The sequence below is a fragment of the Pagrus pagrus genome (genome assembly GCF_965226575.1).
Source record: "Pagrus pagrus genome assembly, chromosome: 20".
NCBI classification, from domain to species: domain Eukaryota; kingdom Metazoa; phylum Chordata; class Actinopteri; order Spariformes; family Sparidae; genus Pagrus; species Pagrus pagrus.
Genome location: NC_140207.1, coordinates 17,942,649 through 17,960,183, shown reverse-complemented (window position 1 = coordinate 17,960,183; position 17,535 = coordinate 17,942,649). Strand labels below are relative to the sequence as shown.

Below are 17,535 nucleotides of genomic sequence, written 5' to 3'. Positions count from 1 at the left end.
GTATCTTTATAACTTCCTGTTCTCTAACATAAAAATGTCATCATCTGAAATGGTTTTATTGATCCCCCTTTAAGCCATAACTGAAAAATATTTCCATTTCTACACTTCTATCGATCCAGGGAAAGATGACTGCAGAGCGCAAAGCCTTTTTCACTACAGCGCTGATCCCCACATAGTGAACACTGTACATGGAGCTCAGCACAACACTAGAAGAGAAATCGTTGTCATAGTCACTAGACGGTGTATACTTTAAACTATCTGTATTGGGATAAGCATCTTTTCCATTATTTAGTTATTTTCATGAGCTTTGGAGATTTCACTGGACAGCAACAACATGCAGTATCCAGACTGGTTCCAATCTATATGATCCAGAGCTGTACTTAGTCGTAAAAGCCATTCTTCCTCTGCAGCCGTGTATTTATTTCCTCAAAATGGTGCTGGTTGCATATAACATGGGCTGGATCACATGCAGCGTACATGGACAGCCTCTGGTATGACAGCACCTATTAACACAAGCATCAAACCGTCTTTATTATAAGGGTGGCACCATGTAGACTTTATTTTTCGCGCCTTAGAACCATACAGCATCTATAGTACCATAGATAAAACCAAGAAATAAATAGTGTGTAATACTACGGTAGCACATTAAAAAGGACACACATTAACATGATACAGGTATAATTCCATTTTACTGGATAGGGATTTTAAAATGGCAGATGTTACAGTCCACTTGCCAGTATCCAAGCACATGCATGACAGTTGGTCCGCGTGTCCTCTGTGTGTTTGCCTGTAGCAAAATATAACATCAGGTCACATTTATTTGGCATTAAACCGTTATAATCCAGTCATCAATTATAGTTAAAATGTGTTAATCCATGATGAGCTGCTTCTGCTAACTCATACAACAGATAGCGATTGATAACAACTACCGTTCACCGCTTGTGTCTTGAAGTATTTGCCACCGTTAAGAAGAGTTTTGGCCTCATTCGAGCAAGCATAAATTCTCAAGTAAATGCTCAGCACTGTTAGCCTGAATGGCATGGAATTAAATAACGTTCACCTATCCTGTGAATAAAACAGTCCAGCAGCTGAAGTGTAAAAGTGGACACTTCCACGTTGATACAGAAACATGTTTTATGACAGTTCCCACACAATCCAAACTCCCTGTAGATGGTCCGGTCCAGAAACTAACTCCTTGTGTATCTGTGGTAGAAATGCCGACAGTTAGAGTTATTCTGCGTGGAAGAAACGCGACCACTTGGCATCCAACATCCTTTTAAAACGGTGCAACAATCAGAGTCCGTTGACAGAAAAAAGTCCCACAACCGACCAGTGGCCTGTTAGTTTTAATGGTGGCACAGGTTACTCTGCTTCTAGCCATCCAGAGGTTTTCCCAGGTACACCATGGTGACTTCAGTGTTGCCGTACACTGCAGAGACAGCAGGGTACAGGCAGGCCTTGGGCAGTCCACGAAACGCTACTCCGAGGAACTCAAAACCCCTCTCGAAGGCTAACGTCTTGTCATCCATGTCTAGAATCACTCGTATTCTTTCCCCGATCTGTGGACAAACACAATCACACCTTGCTGGATTACAAAAATACCATAAACATAAATTTTTTTTAAAAATATAACAGGAAATATCTCTATCTAAAATCTGACGAGGGTACAGATGTGGCTCAAGCGCCTACCTGATATTTTGGTGCGTTGTTACACTGTGGGAAGTTCCCGTTGACCTCTCCGTTGTGGAGCAGGTTGTTGTCGACCAGGTTCCAGCCCCAGCTCTGGTCGTCACTGCCCAGCAGGGCGACGTAGCCCTGGCACTGCATGGACGCCCGCTTCGTGGCGATGCCTATCACTGCCACTGTGCCAAGAGGGCCTTCCCACCAGATCTCCCAGGCGTGCCGCCCTTCCGAGAAGCCAATCTTGCCACGCGCACCGTCCGTGCTCTGGGCGATGGGGTTGCGGTGCAGGGTGAAGCCGTTCTTCTTCACGTAAACATTGCGGGAGCAGTCGTGGGAGCTCAGACCGTGTTGGTAGGCCTTGAGCTGTAGAGGATGAAACGACAGGAACAATAAATAGTTAACCTGGTGTCAAAATATATAATAAAAAGCATATTTCATAACATAATTTTGGAAATATTGGGTGCTGCAGTTCAGAGAAAAGCCTCCTCATTGTATTTGTTGGGAAACACTTTCTTCTATAGGTGCTTACATAAGGAACGTGAGACATGGTCATGGACTTTGAGCTGAAAGCTTCTGTAAGATGTTTCACAACAAGTAAATGATTATGGCTGGTATGATAATTTGAGACAAATGTATCAAAATCTTACAATAACAGACCTATGGAAGTGATGACACGAGTTTTCCCAGAGAGCCCAATTTAGAGGCTCTGCTAAAAATAGGCTCCACTGTCAGTGGGCCTATAGTTTCCTTGCATATGATGCACACAGTTATGCAATAACAAACAAATACAGCACACTCACAACTAGATATTGTAATAAATAAACGGGTCCATAGTCTAAAGTTGGCTTATATAAACAAAACATCATGTAGTTTAGCCTGTTAAATTGTATCCCCAATACTTTGGCGACTCAAAACAACCTTACACCAAACCCCATTTAGAACTCCGGCTATTTAATTCGTGCTTTCAGCAGACCAAGGCATTTATTTTGCACATTACTTTGCATTTGTTTGTAAAAGATTGACATGAATCACTAGGGTCTTCCGGCATACAATATTGTAGCTAATGGATTCATTTGAGGACACTGTGTTCCGCCTTCCAGGTGTTAGCAGAGCAAAGGTACTAAACAGGCTGATTTTTGAATGGAGTTTGGTCCAGTCCGAGAGAACGGCGGTACATCGGTGAACCTACTTTTCCCTTGTAGGTGGGCAGGTTACACAGGATGTCAGACCGCATAGCTTCATCGCTCAGACTCCGGTTGCAGAGGCTGCGCCACACCTCGCTGTTTTCATCCGCCAGTATGTTGTTCCAGTGCCAGCAGACCAACGAGCAGCGCATCAGGTCGGAGAGCTCCAGATAGGAGAAAACATGCTCCAGGACCCGAGCTGGCAACCTCCCGGCCACCCCTGCGCCTCCTCCGGCTGCAGCAGCGTAGGGAGAGCCGGCGGAGCTGCAACTGGCTGCCGCTGCTGCGCCCAGACAGGAGGAGCCTCCTCCTCCACCGGCCGCTCCAGACATTGTAGCCCTGCTCTTCACCGACGACACCAGCCAGGCCAACAGTTTCACCTTACACCGGAGAATGGTTCCTAATATTAGTCAGATAGCAACATTTTACCGATAAAATCACATATAGGTCGCTCTAAATCACAACAGTATGGACCCTACTCTTCCCACTTCAATGGCTGAATGGAAACGATGCGTCAAGGTCCTCGAAGAGCAAATCCATAAAATGTCCTACTGTACATTAAAGAAACATGTAAAATAAATTGTAATAGTGGTGGCAACAGCGGATTTTAATCAAAACGTTACAACCCAGCGTTGGTACGTTATAAGATAAACGGAAGCCGTGGTCAGATTAAAATATTTTTTATTTCCTGCAAGGACCACGTAGCATACATAATAATGAGCTCACAGAGGATTGCCTCAGTGTTGCAGTGTGAAGACGTTAAATTGTTACAACGTCAAAGTGTCAGCTAGCTAATGGTGGCAACAGACAGCATATGAGGGATTATAATAAATAAAATTACCATTGGTTACTAATAAATAATTTTATCTGATCTGTTACGTCATTTCAGTCGGATTCGTAATCGTCTGTAGAGCTCGCGCTTTTGTTGGGGGAAAATTAAATTAAATTAATTTGGTGCATAAAGATAAAAACACACGTATTAAAAGAAGATTAGTGGTTCCCCGGTAAAGTAAAATGTCTTTTTTTATATTTATATTTTATGTTTGCGGACCACGTGACCGTACACGGAAGTGACGCGGAGTGCTCAAAAGAGTTCAGCAAAGCATCTGGGAGCAAAACACCAGCTAGCTTAATTTCATTTTACACCAGAAGACCACAGGAGGGGACTAACAGACGGTCAAACAGTCAACAGTAAGTCCTGGTCGGTTATTGTCCGGATAAAAAGATGGTGTGTGTTATCTGTCGTGTCGGGACAGGCGTCACTGCGGTCACAGCTGTCCGGCTGCCTGCCTGCTGTGCTATGCGGCCTGTTGACAAGCTGTCCCCATCTGGCTGCTGTCCGGGGACAGTCCAGTGGTTTTCCGCGGTCGGACAGGTGATTAGCAGGTCAGTCGGTACAGCCGAACAAACCTGCAATGACAAGCACGGTTAGCTAGCGACAGGCTGTGCAGCTAATGAGGCTTGTGGGCTAAAGCTAGCTAATGACAGGATAACAAAGCCCCGCTGCGTTCACGTTCACCTTTCAAGAAATTCTTCCACTTAAAGGTTGCCATCTTTGCAGGCAACATGAATACCGTCACCTTTAAGGAAATGCGTGAACACCTTGTGATTATGAAGAGATATCGGTCTAACAAGCAAACCACTCCGCAGCACTTTATTACGAGCATTTAAAACAACAGCTTATTAACATCCACTTTGTGTTTTTCGGCAAAAGAAGGTAATGACGAGCCTACTAAAATATTTAATATCGACCTAACTATTGGTGCTCACGGCTTTGGATCTATTTTCAATATGGAAATTAAATTATTAGCATTTATTCAACATATCATGTTTTACAATGTGTTTTCCAGTTAAAAAAAAAAAAAAAAAGGCTTTAAATAGATTTGATTTCTTAGTTTTCTCTCCGTACGCCGCATAAGGCTGTACTGTACTCACCGGAGAATCACGTCACAACACTGGTTCCTTTGCTCTAATTGTACCACAATATTATATCGATTATAGATTAAGTGCGTTTCAGTCTGCGTTGCAATTCCCCTTGAATAAGCAGTTGTAAAGTGATGTAATGGTGCACGGGCCGCCGCTAGAGGGCAGCGCAGTGACGTAGCTGGAACCTGCTAATGAGCATCATGTGGAGCAGAGGTCGAACCGGTCTGGTACCGGATCTTTCAACAATAACTTCGTACTCACCTTATTTGTAGTCATGTCGCACTTTTAAATATTTAGTGGAGGTGTAATAGAAGTATAGGAATACTACAGGAAAACAAGAGGCAGCAGGGTTCCTCTGTGATCCTCTTGATCCTCTGCGACTGGCAGAGAGTATACAGGCTACCATATACACAAGAGAATATTATAAATCTGAGACAAGACTGATTGATGAGCAGGACTGAGAGAAACGGGCGCCATTTCAAATCTGTCTGCATCGTCAGCACCATGGATTTATCGACACACGGCATAGTTGGACTACTGATATTTCAGAGCCTTGGAGGGTCAGAGAAAGGATCAATGAGTCAGGCAGACCAGACTAATTTATTCATCTGAACAGGGGTCGACTGATATGGCTTTTTCAGGGCCGATACAGATTATTAGAAATCAAGGGGACTAAAAATCCGATACTTGGGACCGATATTCGTTTGCTGTAAAAATGAAAGCAGTGTCAAAATTTCGCACAACCAGTGATGAAATAAACTTTAGTACAATTTACTCAAGTACTCCATTAAGTACAATTTTCAGGTACTTTTCTTGAGTATTCCCATTTTCTGCTACTTTATACTTCCTCTCCACTACATTTACGTGATACATTTAGTCACTAAGTTGTTTTGCACATTCAGATTATTCAGTGTTTATAGGCTATTAACTGTGACGTGTTACCAACCGGATATTGTTGTGGGTGGGACATTGTGTGAGAGGATGTTGCACCAGAGCCCAAGTTGTACATTTTTAAATTTAGTTTATTTTAATCTGCAGTGTGACAGAAAAATCATTGATACTGATAATTGGAAAAATGCTGAATATCGGCCCGATAATCGGTCTACCCCTACATCTAAACAACCCCTCTGCCCCTGCATTCTTCTGTTTTCATTGCCCTTCATCGCAACTCAATTCTATCATTTATATAAATGTTGAATGAAATGTTTCAAATTGCATCTGTGTTTGTTATGAGTAGAGCCTGACCATGATATTGGTTGGTCAATTGTATCAGCCAATATTTACCTATTTATAGAAAATAATGCAGAAGAAGATGCTGGGGGTAATTTATTAAATTCCCAGTGAAGTTTATTGTGTCAGTGCAGTAAATTATATAAAGTTTATTGTTATTCTGGAAAATATCTTTCCTCCATTACATGTCTGTCACAAGTGTTTGATAACCACATTTGAGGGATCTTTCAAAAAAAAGATATGCATATGAATATATTCTGTCTATATCAGAAAATCATCCAATATATCCATATAGGATTTTTTTTTACTTCCTAATATCGACATTGTCATCTGCCCCAAAAATCAAGTATCAGTCGGACTCTAGGTATAAGGGTTAGATTTATTTAGTTGCATAGATGGTTACAAAAGCACAAAAACAGTAAGATGTTCATGGGTTGGTAGTGCTCGCGCTTAAAATGAATGTAAAACCCAGGTCCACATTGATGCATCTAGTGCTACATTATGTTAGATTATGCATATTATGAAAAACATGAGACCAGCTCCCACAAAATGGTGGAATCCAGTTATGAGTGTGTGAGGAGAGCAAAAATAAATATCTATTGTGTGACTGTGACCCAGCAAGGTCATCTCATATAGGCCATTTGTAGTCCTCACTGTTGTCCTGGCCAGATAAGACATAACCTCTTTACAATGTTTTTGTTGCCTTTTTAACTATTCTAATTACTGAAACGTCAAGAACTGTCTATGGAAAGTGCCGCCATGATGCCTTATTTATATAGATTTTGGTAAAGGAGATGCTACTGCTACTTCAGTGAACAGAGTTGTAGCTGATGGAGCGTAGGACTTCAGTGTGTAAAAAAGGCGAAGCAATCTGTGCTAGATTTTCCCATCTGATCTTTGCATTCGTTTTAAATTCACAAGCTCTTTTTTTCTTTCAATGCAGCATCTGTGAGTAGGAGGCCATAATGAATCCAGTCTACAGCCCTGCGTCAACAGGGGTCCCCTTCACCAACACTAAGGGCATAGGATATCCAGGTAATTTAATGTTTGAGCAAATATTCTTGATCCTGAAATCAAGAAAAGTAAAATGTATAATTATATTTTTTGTTGTTCTCTGTTTGGTCACCCTAGCTGGATTCCCTGTTGGCTACGCTGCTGCTGCGCCGGCATATAACCCCAATGTCTATGCAGGAGCGAACCCAGCCTTCCCCAGTGGTAAGAATGAAGTCCGCAGCTCCTGACTGAACATGACTCTAAATTCAATAATCAGAAGCACTAACTCAAAGTGTCCTCCTCTCTTCAGGCTATGCTCCGGGCACTCCTTTCAAAATGTCCTGCTCTCCCAACACAGGGACTGTCCCACCATACTCCTCCTCACCCAACCCCTATTCTGCTGCTGTTTACCCAGTCAGGAGCACCTATCCCCAACAGAGCCCCTATGCACAGGTCAGTGCACTGTCTTGAAGGGTGGCAGATTTTAGCTCTTGGTTCTGGTTTTAACGTATTACCCACATCTGCCTGAGGATGGTGCTATAATCAGGTCTACATGTCAAAGTCTGTCACCATGACATTTTCTTCTGTGTCATTTTCTCTTCTCTTTATTCTGTCACTGCTACTGATTCAATAAACTTAATAAAGTCATTGCTAGTTGATGTTTTGAGCCTAAAACTGTGTTTTTCTGTGATCCAGGCATTAATACCTTCACAACAACAAGGCACTTATTACACACAGCCTCTGTATGCGGCACCGCCTCATGTTATCCATCACACAACCGTGGTCCAGCCAAATGGGATGCCTGCCGCCATGTACGCCCCACCGATCCCTCCTCCCCGCCACAATGGTGTTGCCATGGGGATGGTAGCCGGCACCACCATGGCTATGTCCGCTGGTGAGAATCGGTTTCCATTTCTACATTTATCATGGTTTGTAGGAATGCCAAATTTAAAGTTGTACCTCAGGGATATTTGGCGATTAGTCCGCTATCAGCTTTTTCTGCCCCGAACTGTTGTTATTATATCGACCAATAAAAATTTAGCATCAGTCGACCTCAAGCAGTAACTAGGACTAACACGACGTACCCAGGTGGTTTCCAAAAACACTTGCCATGTGGTTGGATGAACAATCTGTCTATTACCATTTATCATGGGCTAACTTTAACCAACAGTAGGAGAGCACTACCGGTGGTGAAAATCAAACTCCTACCAAATCCACTCAAGAGAAGAGCAAAACATCTTTTCCCTCAAGAAAAGCCTTCAAGGCTATTTTTTGCTGTTCTTCCAATGAAATATACCCTCCAGTTTTGATATAAATGATGCTATAGAAGCTACGCTAACCTCTATACGAGCAGCCGTTGTTGTTTTCAAAGGATGCTGTATTTGGCCGCAAGCACATAGCTCAAAGCAAGATCTTGCAAATACAGCTGTTGCAAAGTGTACGTTATATCATACATTGTATCACACTTGTACACTTCAATCTGTGGTTGCTTCTCAGGAACTCTGTTGACAACACCATCACCAGCGCCTGTTGCTCCCCACCAAGTCACGATGCCCACATATCGGCCCCCTGGCACACCCAGCTACAGCTACGTGCCCCCACAATGGTGAAGAGAGGGAAGTGTAAGTATGATGTTTTAGTAATTGAAGGCTGTTAATCAGTCTGATAAGATTTTTATAAACGTGTCTTTATAAACGTCTTCACACAGACTTTCAGTTTACGTGTATTTCTACATGTCGTTTGTCTCTGCAGGTCAGAAGATGGTAGATATGCATCCACACTCTACTCCAGTGTTTTTTGCTAGTGGTGAAGACCTGCGCTGCCAGTGTCTGCAACCAGTTACTCTTCTTCCAGCATAATGTGAATCTAAAACCCAACTACATAGAAAGAGGCCCATTTTGGATAGGAGGGGGTGAAGAATAGGCCCATCCCCATGACCCCTGTTAATGGAATAAGGCTGCATTCCATGTCACACCCCAGCGCCAGCACCTCGACAACCTGCTGCATATCTCACATCAAACAGCAAAGCAAAGCCTCCATGCAAACTTTTTTTCGTGGACTGTCATGCAGGTTTTTATAGCTTAAACTCTTAAGTGGTGAAAAGGGAGTTTGGAATTGTTTTTAGTTTTGTTTTGTTTTAATTTGGGGGATACATATGATGTTGAATGCATGTGTATATATAGATATATGAAGTAATGCTAGCTCAATCTACCTGCTGTGACAGATGCAAAATCAACAAAAGGCACACATCCAAAGGAACTAAAAGAGTAATAATCTGCAATGCTGAATCACCAGTGACCATGTCTTACATGTGAAAGAAGAAAAGACCAGAAATGTTTGTTCATGCAAAAACATACCTGCACAAACAAGTGCAGAACAAACTGTACTATTTTCACTGCTTTGTGTTTTGGTAAGTGACGCTAGGTTTTTATTCTTTCTCTCAGTGATGCACTGTATGCATTTCGTCTTTCCATTTTTGTATTTTAAGAAAAAGATGGGACTTTGAGTTTCTGCCTCTGACTGATGGCCATTCCAGCACTTAATCATTCTAAGTCTTTTATTTTTCCTGCCCTGTCTTAACTTTTTTTTTTGTTTTAGGAAAAGTGTATCAACTTTTCCAAAGGTGTGGAGCAGATTTTGTTTCCTGCTTGAAACATTTTTTGGTGTTTAAACTATTCACTTATTTTAGCCGGAAGTATTTTTGTTTGGGAACAAGAAGAGGAAGTTAATGGTAATCATTTGCACCCATTTAAGAGTGAGTGAGTAGGAACAGTGTTAATGTGTGTGAGTGTAAGTGTGTGTGTGTATCAAAGAGGATAAAAATAGAAACCATTCAAAATGGTGCCATATAGTGCGACACGCCTAGAATATTCGACCTATATCTCACAGTAATCAATGTGTTCTTAGGTAGGTCTGAAGCACTACATCTTGAAATCACTGCTAACTGTGGACATATTAGGAAAAAACATGATATTGCTGAACTCCATTTGTGAATAGCACTACTGAAGCAAGGCACTAATTCAAAAACAGTTTATAAAGATATCTGACCTTTTACATTTGCTGGCTGTTTTACCTCAAGGTTCCAGGCTAACACACCAATATCACTGTTTCAGACATGCTTTTCTATGTTGCCTCAGTCACCTCAGTTAAATAATATGTTTTGTAAATGTTATTTTTGTGATTTTGGTTCTTGTTTTGTATTCTTAAGAAAGACCAAAAATAAAAACAAATATAAGGAAGTTAATCTTTGTCTTTTCCTTGATTGTGTCATTTTTCTTAGCAGTACTTGCCTGACAGTTGTAGTGCGTACAGTGCATAAACTGGGTATTGTTAGCAAAAGAGAGGATATGGTTACACAGTCTTGATTGACAGCCAGGGCAGCCAATTAAAATGTGACTGCTGTAATTCAGCACGTTATGTTTATTTACATATGCAGAAGAAGAACAATCCGCTCAATATGTTATAAAAACATATTATTATGCCAGAATTGTCATAATATTCTTGGCAGTTGTAGTTAGTTAATAGTTGTGACGGTGGCATGTTTGGGAGGGGAGGGCGTCAACGAGTAGTAGAAGCAGAAGAAGAAGAAGAAGAAGAAGACTTCCCAGCATGCAACTCGGCGCGCGAATTTGGATTTTCTGGTGAAGTCAACATGCGAATACTGCTCGAGCAACGTTAACACGTTTACCTAACAATTTATCAATTACAAACTTCTGCGTGTCTCTTGGACTTGTTGGTGTAAGTCCTGTTCATTGTAAAAAGGCGACAGCCGCTCCTGAGGTGTAAGTTATCGAGTTAAAGTTCGCGTTTGTCGCTAACAAAGTAACGTCAGTGTTAGTTTGTTTACATCCAGGGGAAGCTGTTAAATGCGCATAACGTTAAAGACGGAGCAAACGCTGATTTATATTTTCTTTAAAACAAGACAAATACAAAGAATTCAGTGTTTAGAGGTGTGCAGTGTGTGTTATACTAGTATGAACTTGTTTTTGGCTTTAAAATATCTCAGTAGTGACTGTCAAGTATGTTGAACTCCCGAGTGGTAATGTATAGCCAACGTTACCTAGCTAGCATTAGCTGTGACTTTTATTAACGTCACTTTTCAATTTAATTTATGTTTTGGAGCATGACAGGCACAAACTGGGGATACACATAAACAAAAGCTGAACTAAAGTGAAAAGTGATTTAACCGTTCATATACATGTACATAACACAAGGAAGGACATCCGTCAACATCATATTAATGTTCATTATAAAAGTTTTGAAGGCTGAGCTTGTGGCATGCAGTAGTTAGTATATCCATTGAGAGACCAACGTGTGCCCACACTGAGTCATGAATGCATATGTGATAAACGTGTTTCTTTCCCCCCCAGCTAGTGTTTTTAGGTTGCTGCAGGGCTCCTGTGTTGAAGCAGTGAATGGACGATGAGCAGCCCTGCCCTGAGCAGTGGGACGGACAAACCTGCTGACCTCTTTGAAGACCTGTGGAGGCAGCTTGGAGAGTGCCACCAGAATGCACTGCAAGGTAACTGACCCCTTTGCTGTACTGTATGAAGATGTGAAGTGAATTTCCTTAATGGTTCATGCAGGTTATGCTGAGATCGGATACTAGGATTAAGATTAATTTGAGGTCTTTTTTTCCCTTTTGTTGCACACTGCTGTGTTCAGAACTGGAGGCAAAAGTGAGCAAGCTGAAAAAGGAGCGTTGTTTGTAAGTAAACTGTGTCACTACCTTTTTAGATGTAATGATGATGAAAATAACGGTCATTTTTAGCCTGGCTATAGATTTGTAAACAAAGTTTAGCCTCGTCTCTATAAATGACCTGTCGTTGCATTTGTTTTCTGCAGAGATGCTCAGAGACTTGAGGTGTTTTACAATCGCAATCAGCAGCTGAAGGAGCAAAATAAAACCCTGCAGGATGCCATCAGCCTTATGGAGGAAAGGTAACTTCCTCCACAGCAGATTCACATTGTTGACAGCACAGTGTGCTACATATACCAGCAACTATGTTGACTGCTTCCAGGCTCCGTGCAGGAGAGTGTGATCAATGTGCCATCTTGGGGGAGAACCTGAAAAATAACCAGGATCAGAATTTGCGCCTCATCGCCAAACTGAGTGAGTCTACTCACTGTTGTTATTATTCCACTGTCGGATAGAGCATTGATCAGCTGCCATACAACAGTCAAAAATAAAGGACACATTTATTTTCTGCTTATACGAAGTCCAGATGCTTCAGTCCCCTATAAAAGAAGACTTGAAAACAATGATGCGTTTACAGTATTTTATATTTTAATGTGACAAATGTAATACAAAAGAAACAAAAAAAAAAAACCAACAACACAGAAAACGTAAAGAAGTCACTGTGCTTTAGTAAAATATTAAAGCATAAGTTCACTCGAAAATGAAAATTCAGCCATTATCTAGTCACCCTTATACCGAGGAAAACTCAGGTGAAGTTCTGTGGTCCGCAGACGGTTCTGGAACTTCACATCAAAACAATTTGTAGCATCCTCATAAACAACTTAAACAACCAAAACAACCTCGTTTATGAGTTTCAACATTGTACATGTTAAAAGAGCTGTTGCATATCATATCATCCATCTTTGCTCACTACATCTCAGCCTTTGTTACCCTCAGGTTCGCATTAACCAAAATGATAAATTGTCAGTTGCCATGTTGGTTTCAGCCATGAGAAGCAGGTAATGAGTGATTATCAGTGTCGACTGAAAAAAATCCTTATCGTGCATCCCTATCCATGACGTTAATGTTGGTTTACATTGGCTGTACCAGTTTACCTCAAGATATGACATCTACAGTAGCTAATGTAGAGCATAATGTGATGTGGTGTGTCTGATACACTGATGTGTCATTTTTGTTCCCCAGAGAATGAAAGAAACAGCCTTGAGGATGAAAACAGAAAACTACACACTGAACTGCAAAAATTAAAGCTGTCTCGGTAAGCTCTTCAGTGTGTTACAGTCCCGTTTTGTCAGCATGTTCTCTGTGAAATAAAATACATGGAATTTCCTACTTTTTATCAACAGTTTTTCTGTAAAAGCTGACAAGATAATTACATATGATCTAGGTCTTGTAGTTATACCATACTGTACATTATTGTGGTTTCCTGTGTCCTCCATACATCTCTATTGGGTACAGGCTTATGGCTTAAGTTCAGTGTGTTTTGAGGCTTTGGTGTTTTGCACTGGAATAAGCGTTTACAGTAAAGTTTCAGTTCCCAGTTAAGCATTGCAGGTGTTGTTTTGATCAGCTCAGAGCTAAAGCGGACATCATCCCCAGAGCCAGAAGAAGGCTTCATCCCAGACTCACCAATCCTGCACAGCTCGCTCCCCGTGGCAAACAAACTGAAGACACGCAGAAATGTTGACAAAATGAAGTACGTTCGCTATGCAGAGATGCCTCTACCACAGGCCAACAACTCGCTCTTTAAGGGTCAGTCTGGTTTATTATAATGAGACTTTTAATTCTCATTTGTTGTCTGATCACCAGTCTGAAGGCAACAAGTCATCTAAACGTGTGTACTTCTCTTTAAAGAACTGAATAAGGAGCCTGTTGATGCCACAAAGAATCCTGGAAGAGCAGAAGTGCTTGTACCCAACACATGTGAACTGGACGCACCCCAAATCCAAAGTATGACCTCATCCACTGTGCTCCTGTATATCATCATTATTTTAGAATAAATCTTAAAACAAGAAGACTACTTCTGGTTCTAAGAGAACAGGAATTTGAAACCTCATTTATTATCTTCCATTAGTACCCGTTCGGTACTGGAAATCCTAGATGAGAACCGGTCAACATTTTATCTACACAAACACACCCATCATATCAGTCTAGTTCACATGGTGGGGCTGGCGTTGTTGTAAAAGCCTCAGATTAAATTCTGGTGTTTGTTTTAGCCACCTCTGTACTCAGAGGACTAGTGAAAACTGTTATTGTGATATGTGTAAAGGTTGTGACTGCTGGGTCTGTTTTATTTCAGATGATGTGAATCTAAATGTGGAAGAAGCGATAGCAGAAACCTGTGCCCTTGAACTTTTTGACAGGCCTCACATGGTAAGAAGGGGTTATACAGGTGTAAAGTCATCAGAGACGCACTGCATATAGGGGTGCATTTCTAGTTTTTTCAATAGATATCCTGTCTCAGGATCCTTACACTATTTAATTCAACAGTGTTATAGGAGTACTAGACCAGTGGACTGCTTTTCAAAGCCAAAATTCAACTTAGCTGCTGAGTAACATCACTGGAGGTAACTTACCAGAGTACATGCAGCTTCCTCTGGAGTTACGCTTTGACAGCTGCTGTTGGGCACTGAAATGTATTCACAGATTGCAGACTGAATCTTTATACACTTGTTAGCAGACACGCTAATGCACAAAAAAGTATTTAGATTTCCAAACATGTCCTGTTATGACTGGGTTACTCATCTTTCATATCTATTGTATTGTCATATATAAGTTTTACAGAAAATTCATTGTGATTGTTTTCTCTGTCACCTTTTTTTTTTTTTTTTTTTTCAGAAAACTAAGACAACTGCCAGCCGTCAAAGCAGCTCAAAGTCTCCCTGGCATTTTGAAGCTTCTTTAAAGTAAGGATGACATCAGTTGTGACATAATCATCTGCTGACTACTGTGGCAATATAACCCTAACCCTATGTAGTGGATGACATAATGTAAGAATTTGATGGTGCAATGTGTAAGATTTTTAGCTGAAACAAAGATTTTACTAAAAGTGTGAACATACAATAAGAAGTAACGGTTTTGAAGTGATGATATGGTGCCACTCCCTGCCAGCATTCCCCTCCCAGTCCAGAACACCAGCTGCTAACAGCAGCTACAGTCAGCAGTTACACTGCTGATACGTTGCCCCTTATTTGTTTGGAGTCTGAATTCAACAGATGGCCAATTTTCATATATCGCACCTTTTTTGCCATCTTGTATGGAATTTAAAATGCATGGCACTGATCCACAACCTTCAACCCACATGAATTGTCTTCAATATCAAAAATGTTCAGTCTGCTAATAACAATACAACAATAATTGAATTTATGTCATTTAGTGGTTCTGTATCTGTTTTCTTGCCTTAAGGCGTTATCGCTCCTCCCCTTTATCCACGCTGATCCACAGTCCGGACTCGACCACAGAAAGATCCCCATCACTTCTCCCACATGTCAGACGTTTTTCAGAGGACAGCTCCGTTAACAGAGCAAAACGGAAGAAAGAGGAAAACGAGCCGGAGGTGCAAGAGGAGAACAAAGAAGGCGAACAGGAAGGGGTGGACAAACAGAGAGAAGACAAACATGAACGGATTAAAAGAACCACCACCTCTGTAAGTAGCCAAAGCGTCAAGGAGGAGCCAGTGGATACGAAGGTTAGATATATGTTATAAAGGCGTGTATGAATATGTTTTGAGTAAAGCAGCACGTCACATAGCAAGATGAATTGCAGCACTGTTTTCAGACCAAATCAGATATGGCTTCCATAAAACCATACTTTGATCCACCAATTTGTTAACATTTAACAGGTTCAGTCTTTTCAAAATGGGACTTCCAACCAAAGGCCAAATGTTTCCTATACAAGTCCTGCTTTCAAGAAGCCTAGTATTAGAGAAGCTAACAAGGAAGTTGGTGGGAAGAGAGGCAACCCACCGCAGGAGCTGAATGCCTCACGCGACCAACATGGAGGAGAACATGGTATGAAGGTCATCCTTCTTCTGATTGTATACTGATTGTTGTGCAATTTCAAGTATTTCTTTTTCATTATCAGTTGAATTTAATGTGACCTTGCTATCTCTGCTCTACTAGCTAACAGGAAGCACAAAGTGGAGCCCATGTGGAGCATCGACCCTGCGCTCGCCCTGTCCATGTATGACAGCGAGTTGAGAGGAGACGAGGTACAGTCACAGAACTGATGCTTATTTGGATATATGCATATATTTGGCCGATGGAGTGTCTTACACCAGGCTGTTTGTCTGTATGTGCATCTTTTAGGAAAAGGAAGAACAGCAGTGTCATGGAGACCTGGTAGATACTGACTGCACCTGGGTCAGTCACAGCTTGCTGCAGGGTCGGGGAGAAAACGCCAGAGACAGACAGGACAGCGTGTCTGGTGAAGGTCTCAAACACACCTATATGGATATTTTTCTACGAGGATATTTTCCACATTTTAAAAAAAAACTAATCATCTAAATATTTGCATTTAGATAAGAGGAAGAAACGCAGAGGAAAATGTCTTGTGAAATTTCCGTATACACGTGAATTTAAAATAATGGTTAATCATCTTCTCTTTCTGCTTTTCAAGGACTCGGTGAGAAAGCAAATGACAGTTTGGACATGATGTTTGACACAACAGCTTATGGGGAGTACAAGTCCTACAACACTCCACACTTGGGCCAGAGCAAGCCCTGTGATGTTGATGATGATGATGATGATGATGATGAAGAACATGAGGAGGACGATGGTTGGCTTTTAGATTTAAAGAGTCTGTGTTCGTCATCTTGTAATTTGAACAGTGTTTTAAATTGAACAGTGTCTTAAATTTAATTAAATGTCCTTTATTTAATCTCCCAAATTAGAACAAGATCCTCATGAAAACACTATGAGCCAAATGAAAAAGAACAAAGCACAGTAAGAAACACTTGATTATTCTCATCAGATATACAGAAACATTAATAGATTTCAATCTCACAATTTACATTCCCTCTTTCTGGATTAGACACCCAACATTTGCACATGTGGCTGTAGTTCGCAAGAAAGACGAGAGAAGAAAACTGAAGGGCACAACCTGCAAGGAGTGTGAAGTTGTAAGTATTAAGATCATAAAGCACAGTTACACTGACACTGAATGTCTTAACATTGAGCCTGTTTTTCTTCCCCCAACAGTATTACGCTCATCTCCCCGAGGAGGAAAAACAGAAAAAGTTGTCTGCGTGCTCCAGGCACAGATTTCTGTATATTCCTCCTTGTACGCCTGAAAACTTCTGGGAAGTTGGATTCCCATCGACTCAGACGTGCATTGATAGAGGTAATTAAGTGATTTTTAGTTCAACCCTCCATTAAGTCACAGTGCTATCATGAAAACTGAGATCTAATTGTCTAATATAGGTTACATCAAGGAAGAGAAGAACCCACAGGCCCGTTCTCGAAGAAGACAACCGTTCAACGCTTTATTTTCCCCAAAGCGAAAACAGCAGGAGAGCTAAAAGAAGAATGTTGTCTCTTTGGAAACATTGTTGGGATTTGCCCATTTATAGAAAAAAAATTAAGTATATAAAAAACAGGCTTGTACTGGGAGTACAATGAAGCTCTGTTTTACAGTGACCTTAATAAGAATGTTGACCCTTCGACATGTTTTTCAGTTTCAAATCAATAATTCAGTGTGCTGTCTGTACATACGGACTCTTGGTGTTTAGTTTGTTTTTGTAAATAGTGAGTTAACAGAAATACTGTATGTTCCAATAAATAAAAGTGAAGAACTTATCTGTGGAGTGATGTAAATTACCACCAT

The 17,535-nt window shown here is 41.1% G+C and overlaps 3 protein-coding genes across 9 annotated transcripts; 2 read left to right on the top strand and 1 right to left on the bottom strand.

The window, feature by feature from the left end:
• Positions 1–456: 456 nt before the first annotated feature.
• On the bottom strand, positions 457–3,901 carry fbxo45 (F-box protein 45). Its single transcript, XM_084341204.1, has 3 exons — positions 2,873–3,901; positions 1,690–2,046; positions 457–1,559 (listed from the first exon to the last, which is right to left on the bottom strand). The coding sequence occupies exons 1-3, from the start codon at positions 3,197–3,199 to the stop codon at positions 1,374–1,376; spliced, it is 870 nt and encodes a 289-aa protein (XP_084197330.1). The 5' UTR covers positions 3,200–3,901; the 3' UTR covers positions 457–1,373.
• Positions 3,902–3,931: 30 nt separating this feature from the next.
• fam168b (family with sequence similarity 168 member B) lies at positions 3,932–10,260 on the top strand. 2 transcript variants are annotated; one of them, XM_084341205.1, is made up of 7 exons: positions 3,932–4,058; positions 6,967–7,058; positions 7,155–7,238; positions 7,327–7,469; positions 7,713–7,911; positions 8,514–8,638; positions 8,769–10,260. In XM_084341205.1, exons 2-6 carry the CDS (start codon positions 6,989–6,991, stop codon positions 8,624–8,626), a joined length of 609 nt encoding a protein of 202 aa, XP_084197331.1. In that variant the 5' UTR covers positions 3,932–4,058; positions 6,967–6,988; the 3' UTR covers positions 8,627–8,638; positions 8,769–10,260. The 2 variants fall into 2 exon arrangements, with proteins under 2 accessions (XP_084197331.1, XP_084197332.1); XM_084341206.1 differs by lacking the exon at positions 3,932–4,058 and adding an exon at positions 4,080–4,253.
• Positions 10,261–10,621: 361 nt separating this feature from the next.
• On the top strand, positions 10,622–17,507 carry rbbp8 (retinoblastoma binding protein 8). 6 transcript variants are annotated; one of them, XM_084339960.1, is made up of 19 exons: positions 10,622–10,798; positions 11,387–11,538; positions 11,682–11,724; positions 11,862–11,957; positions 12,038–12,129; positions 12,898–12,970; positions 13,283–13,464; positions 13,567–13,662; positions 14,012–14,085; positions 14,551–14,618; positions 15,118–15,400; positions 15,554–15,722; positions 15,834–15,922; positions 16,020–16,137; positions 16,330–16,488; positions 16,604–16,655; positions 16,744–16,831; positions 16,911–17,052; positions 17,133–17,507. In XM_084339960.1, exons 2-19 carry the CDS (start codon positions 11,439–11,441, stop codon positions 17,228–17,230), a joined length of 2,022 nt encoding a protein of 673 aa, XP_084196086.1. In that variant the 5' UTR covers positions 10,622–10,798; positions 11,387–11,438; the 3' UTR covers positions 17,231–17,507. The 6 variants fall into 6 exon arrangements, with proteins under 6 accessions (XP_084196086.1, XP_084196085.1, XP_084196083.1 ...); XM_084339959.1 differs by having other exon boundaries at positions 10,623–10,754; positions 11,391–11,538; positions 16,020–16,143; XM_084339957.1 differs by having other exon boundaries at positions 10,623–10,754; positions 16,020–16,143.
• Positions 17,508–17,535: the final 28 nt, after the last annotated feature.

Excerpts from the sequence above, each read along its gene's own strand:
- fbxo45 (XM_084341204.1), bottom strand. The coding sequence starts at position 3,199 with ATGTCTGGAGCGGCCGGTGGAGGAGGAGGCTCCTCCTGTCTGGGCGCA. Across the intron at positions 2,047-2,872 it reads TGCCCACCTACAAGGGAAAA|CTCAAGGCCTACCAACACGG; the intron begins GTAGGTTCACCG and ends CATCCTCTACAG. Across the intron at positions 1,560-1,689 it reads ACAACGCACCAAAATATCAG|ATCGGGGAAAGAATACGAGT; the intron begins GTAGGCGCTTGA and ends GTTTGTCCACAG.
- fam168b (XM_084341205.1), top strand. The coding sequence starts at position 6,989 with ATGAATCCAGTCTACAGCCCTGCGTCAACAGGGGTCCCCTTCACCAAC. Across the intron at positions 7,059-7,154 it reads TAAGGGCATAGGATATCCAG|CTGGATTCCCTGTTGGCTAC; the intron begins GTAATTTAATGT and ends TGGTCACCCTAG. Across the intron at positions 7,470-7,712 it reads AACAGAGCCCCTATGCACAG|GCATTAATACCTTCACAACA; the intron begins GTCAGTGCACTG and ends TCTGTGATCCAG.
- rbbp8 (XM_084339959.1), top strand. The coding sequence starts at position 11,439 with ATGAGCAGCCCTGCCCTGAGCAGTGGGACGGACAAACCTGCTGACCTC. Across the intron at positions 13,465-13,566 it reads CAACAACTCGCTCTTTAAGG|AACTGAATAAGGAGCCTGTT; the intron begins GTCAGTCTGGTT and ends TTCTCTTTAAAG. Across the intron at positions 16,832-16,910 it reads CCTGCAAGGAGTGTGAAGTT|TATTACGCTCATCTCCCCGA; the intron begins GTAAGTATTAAG and ends TTCCCCCAACAG.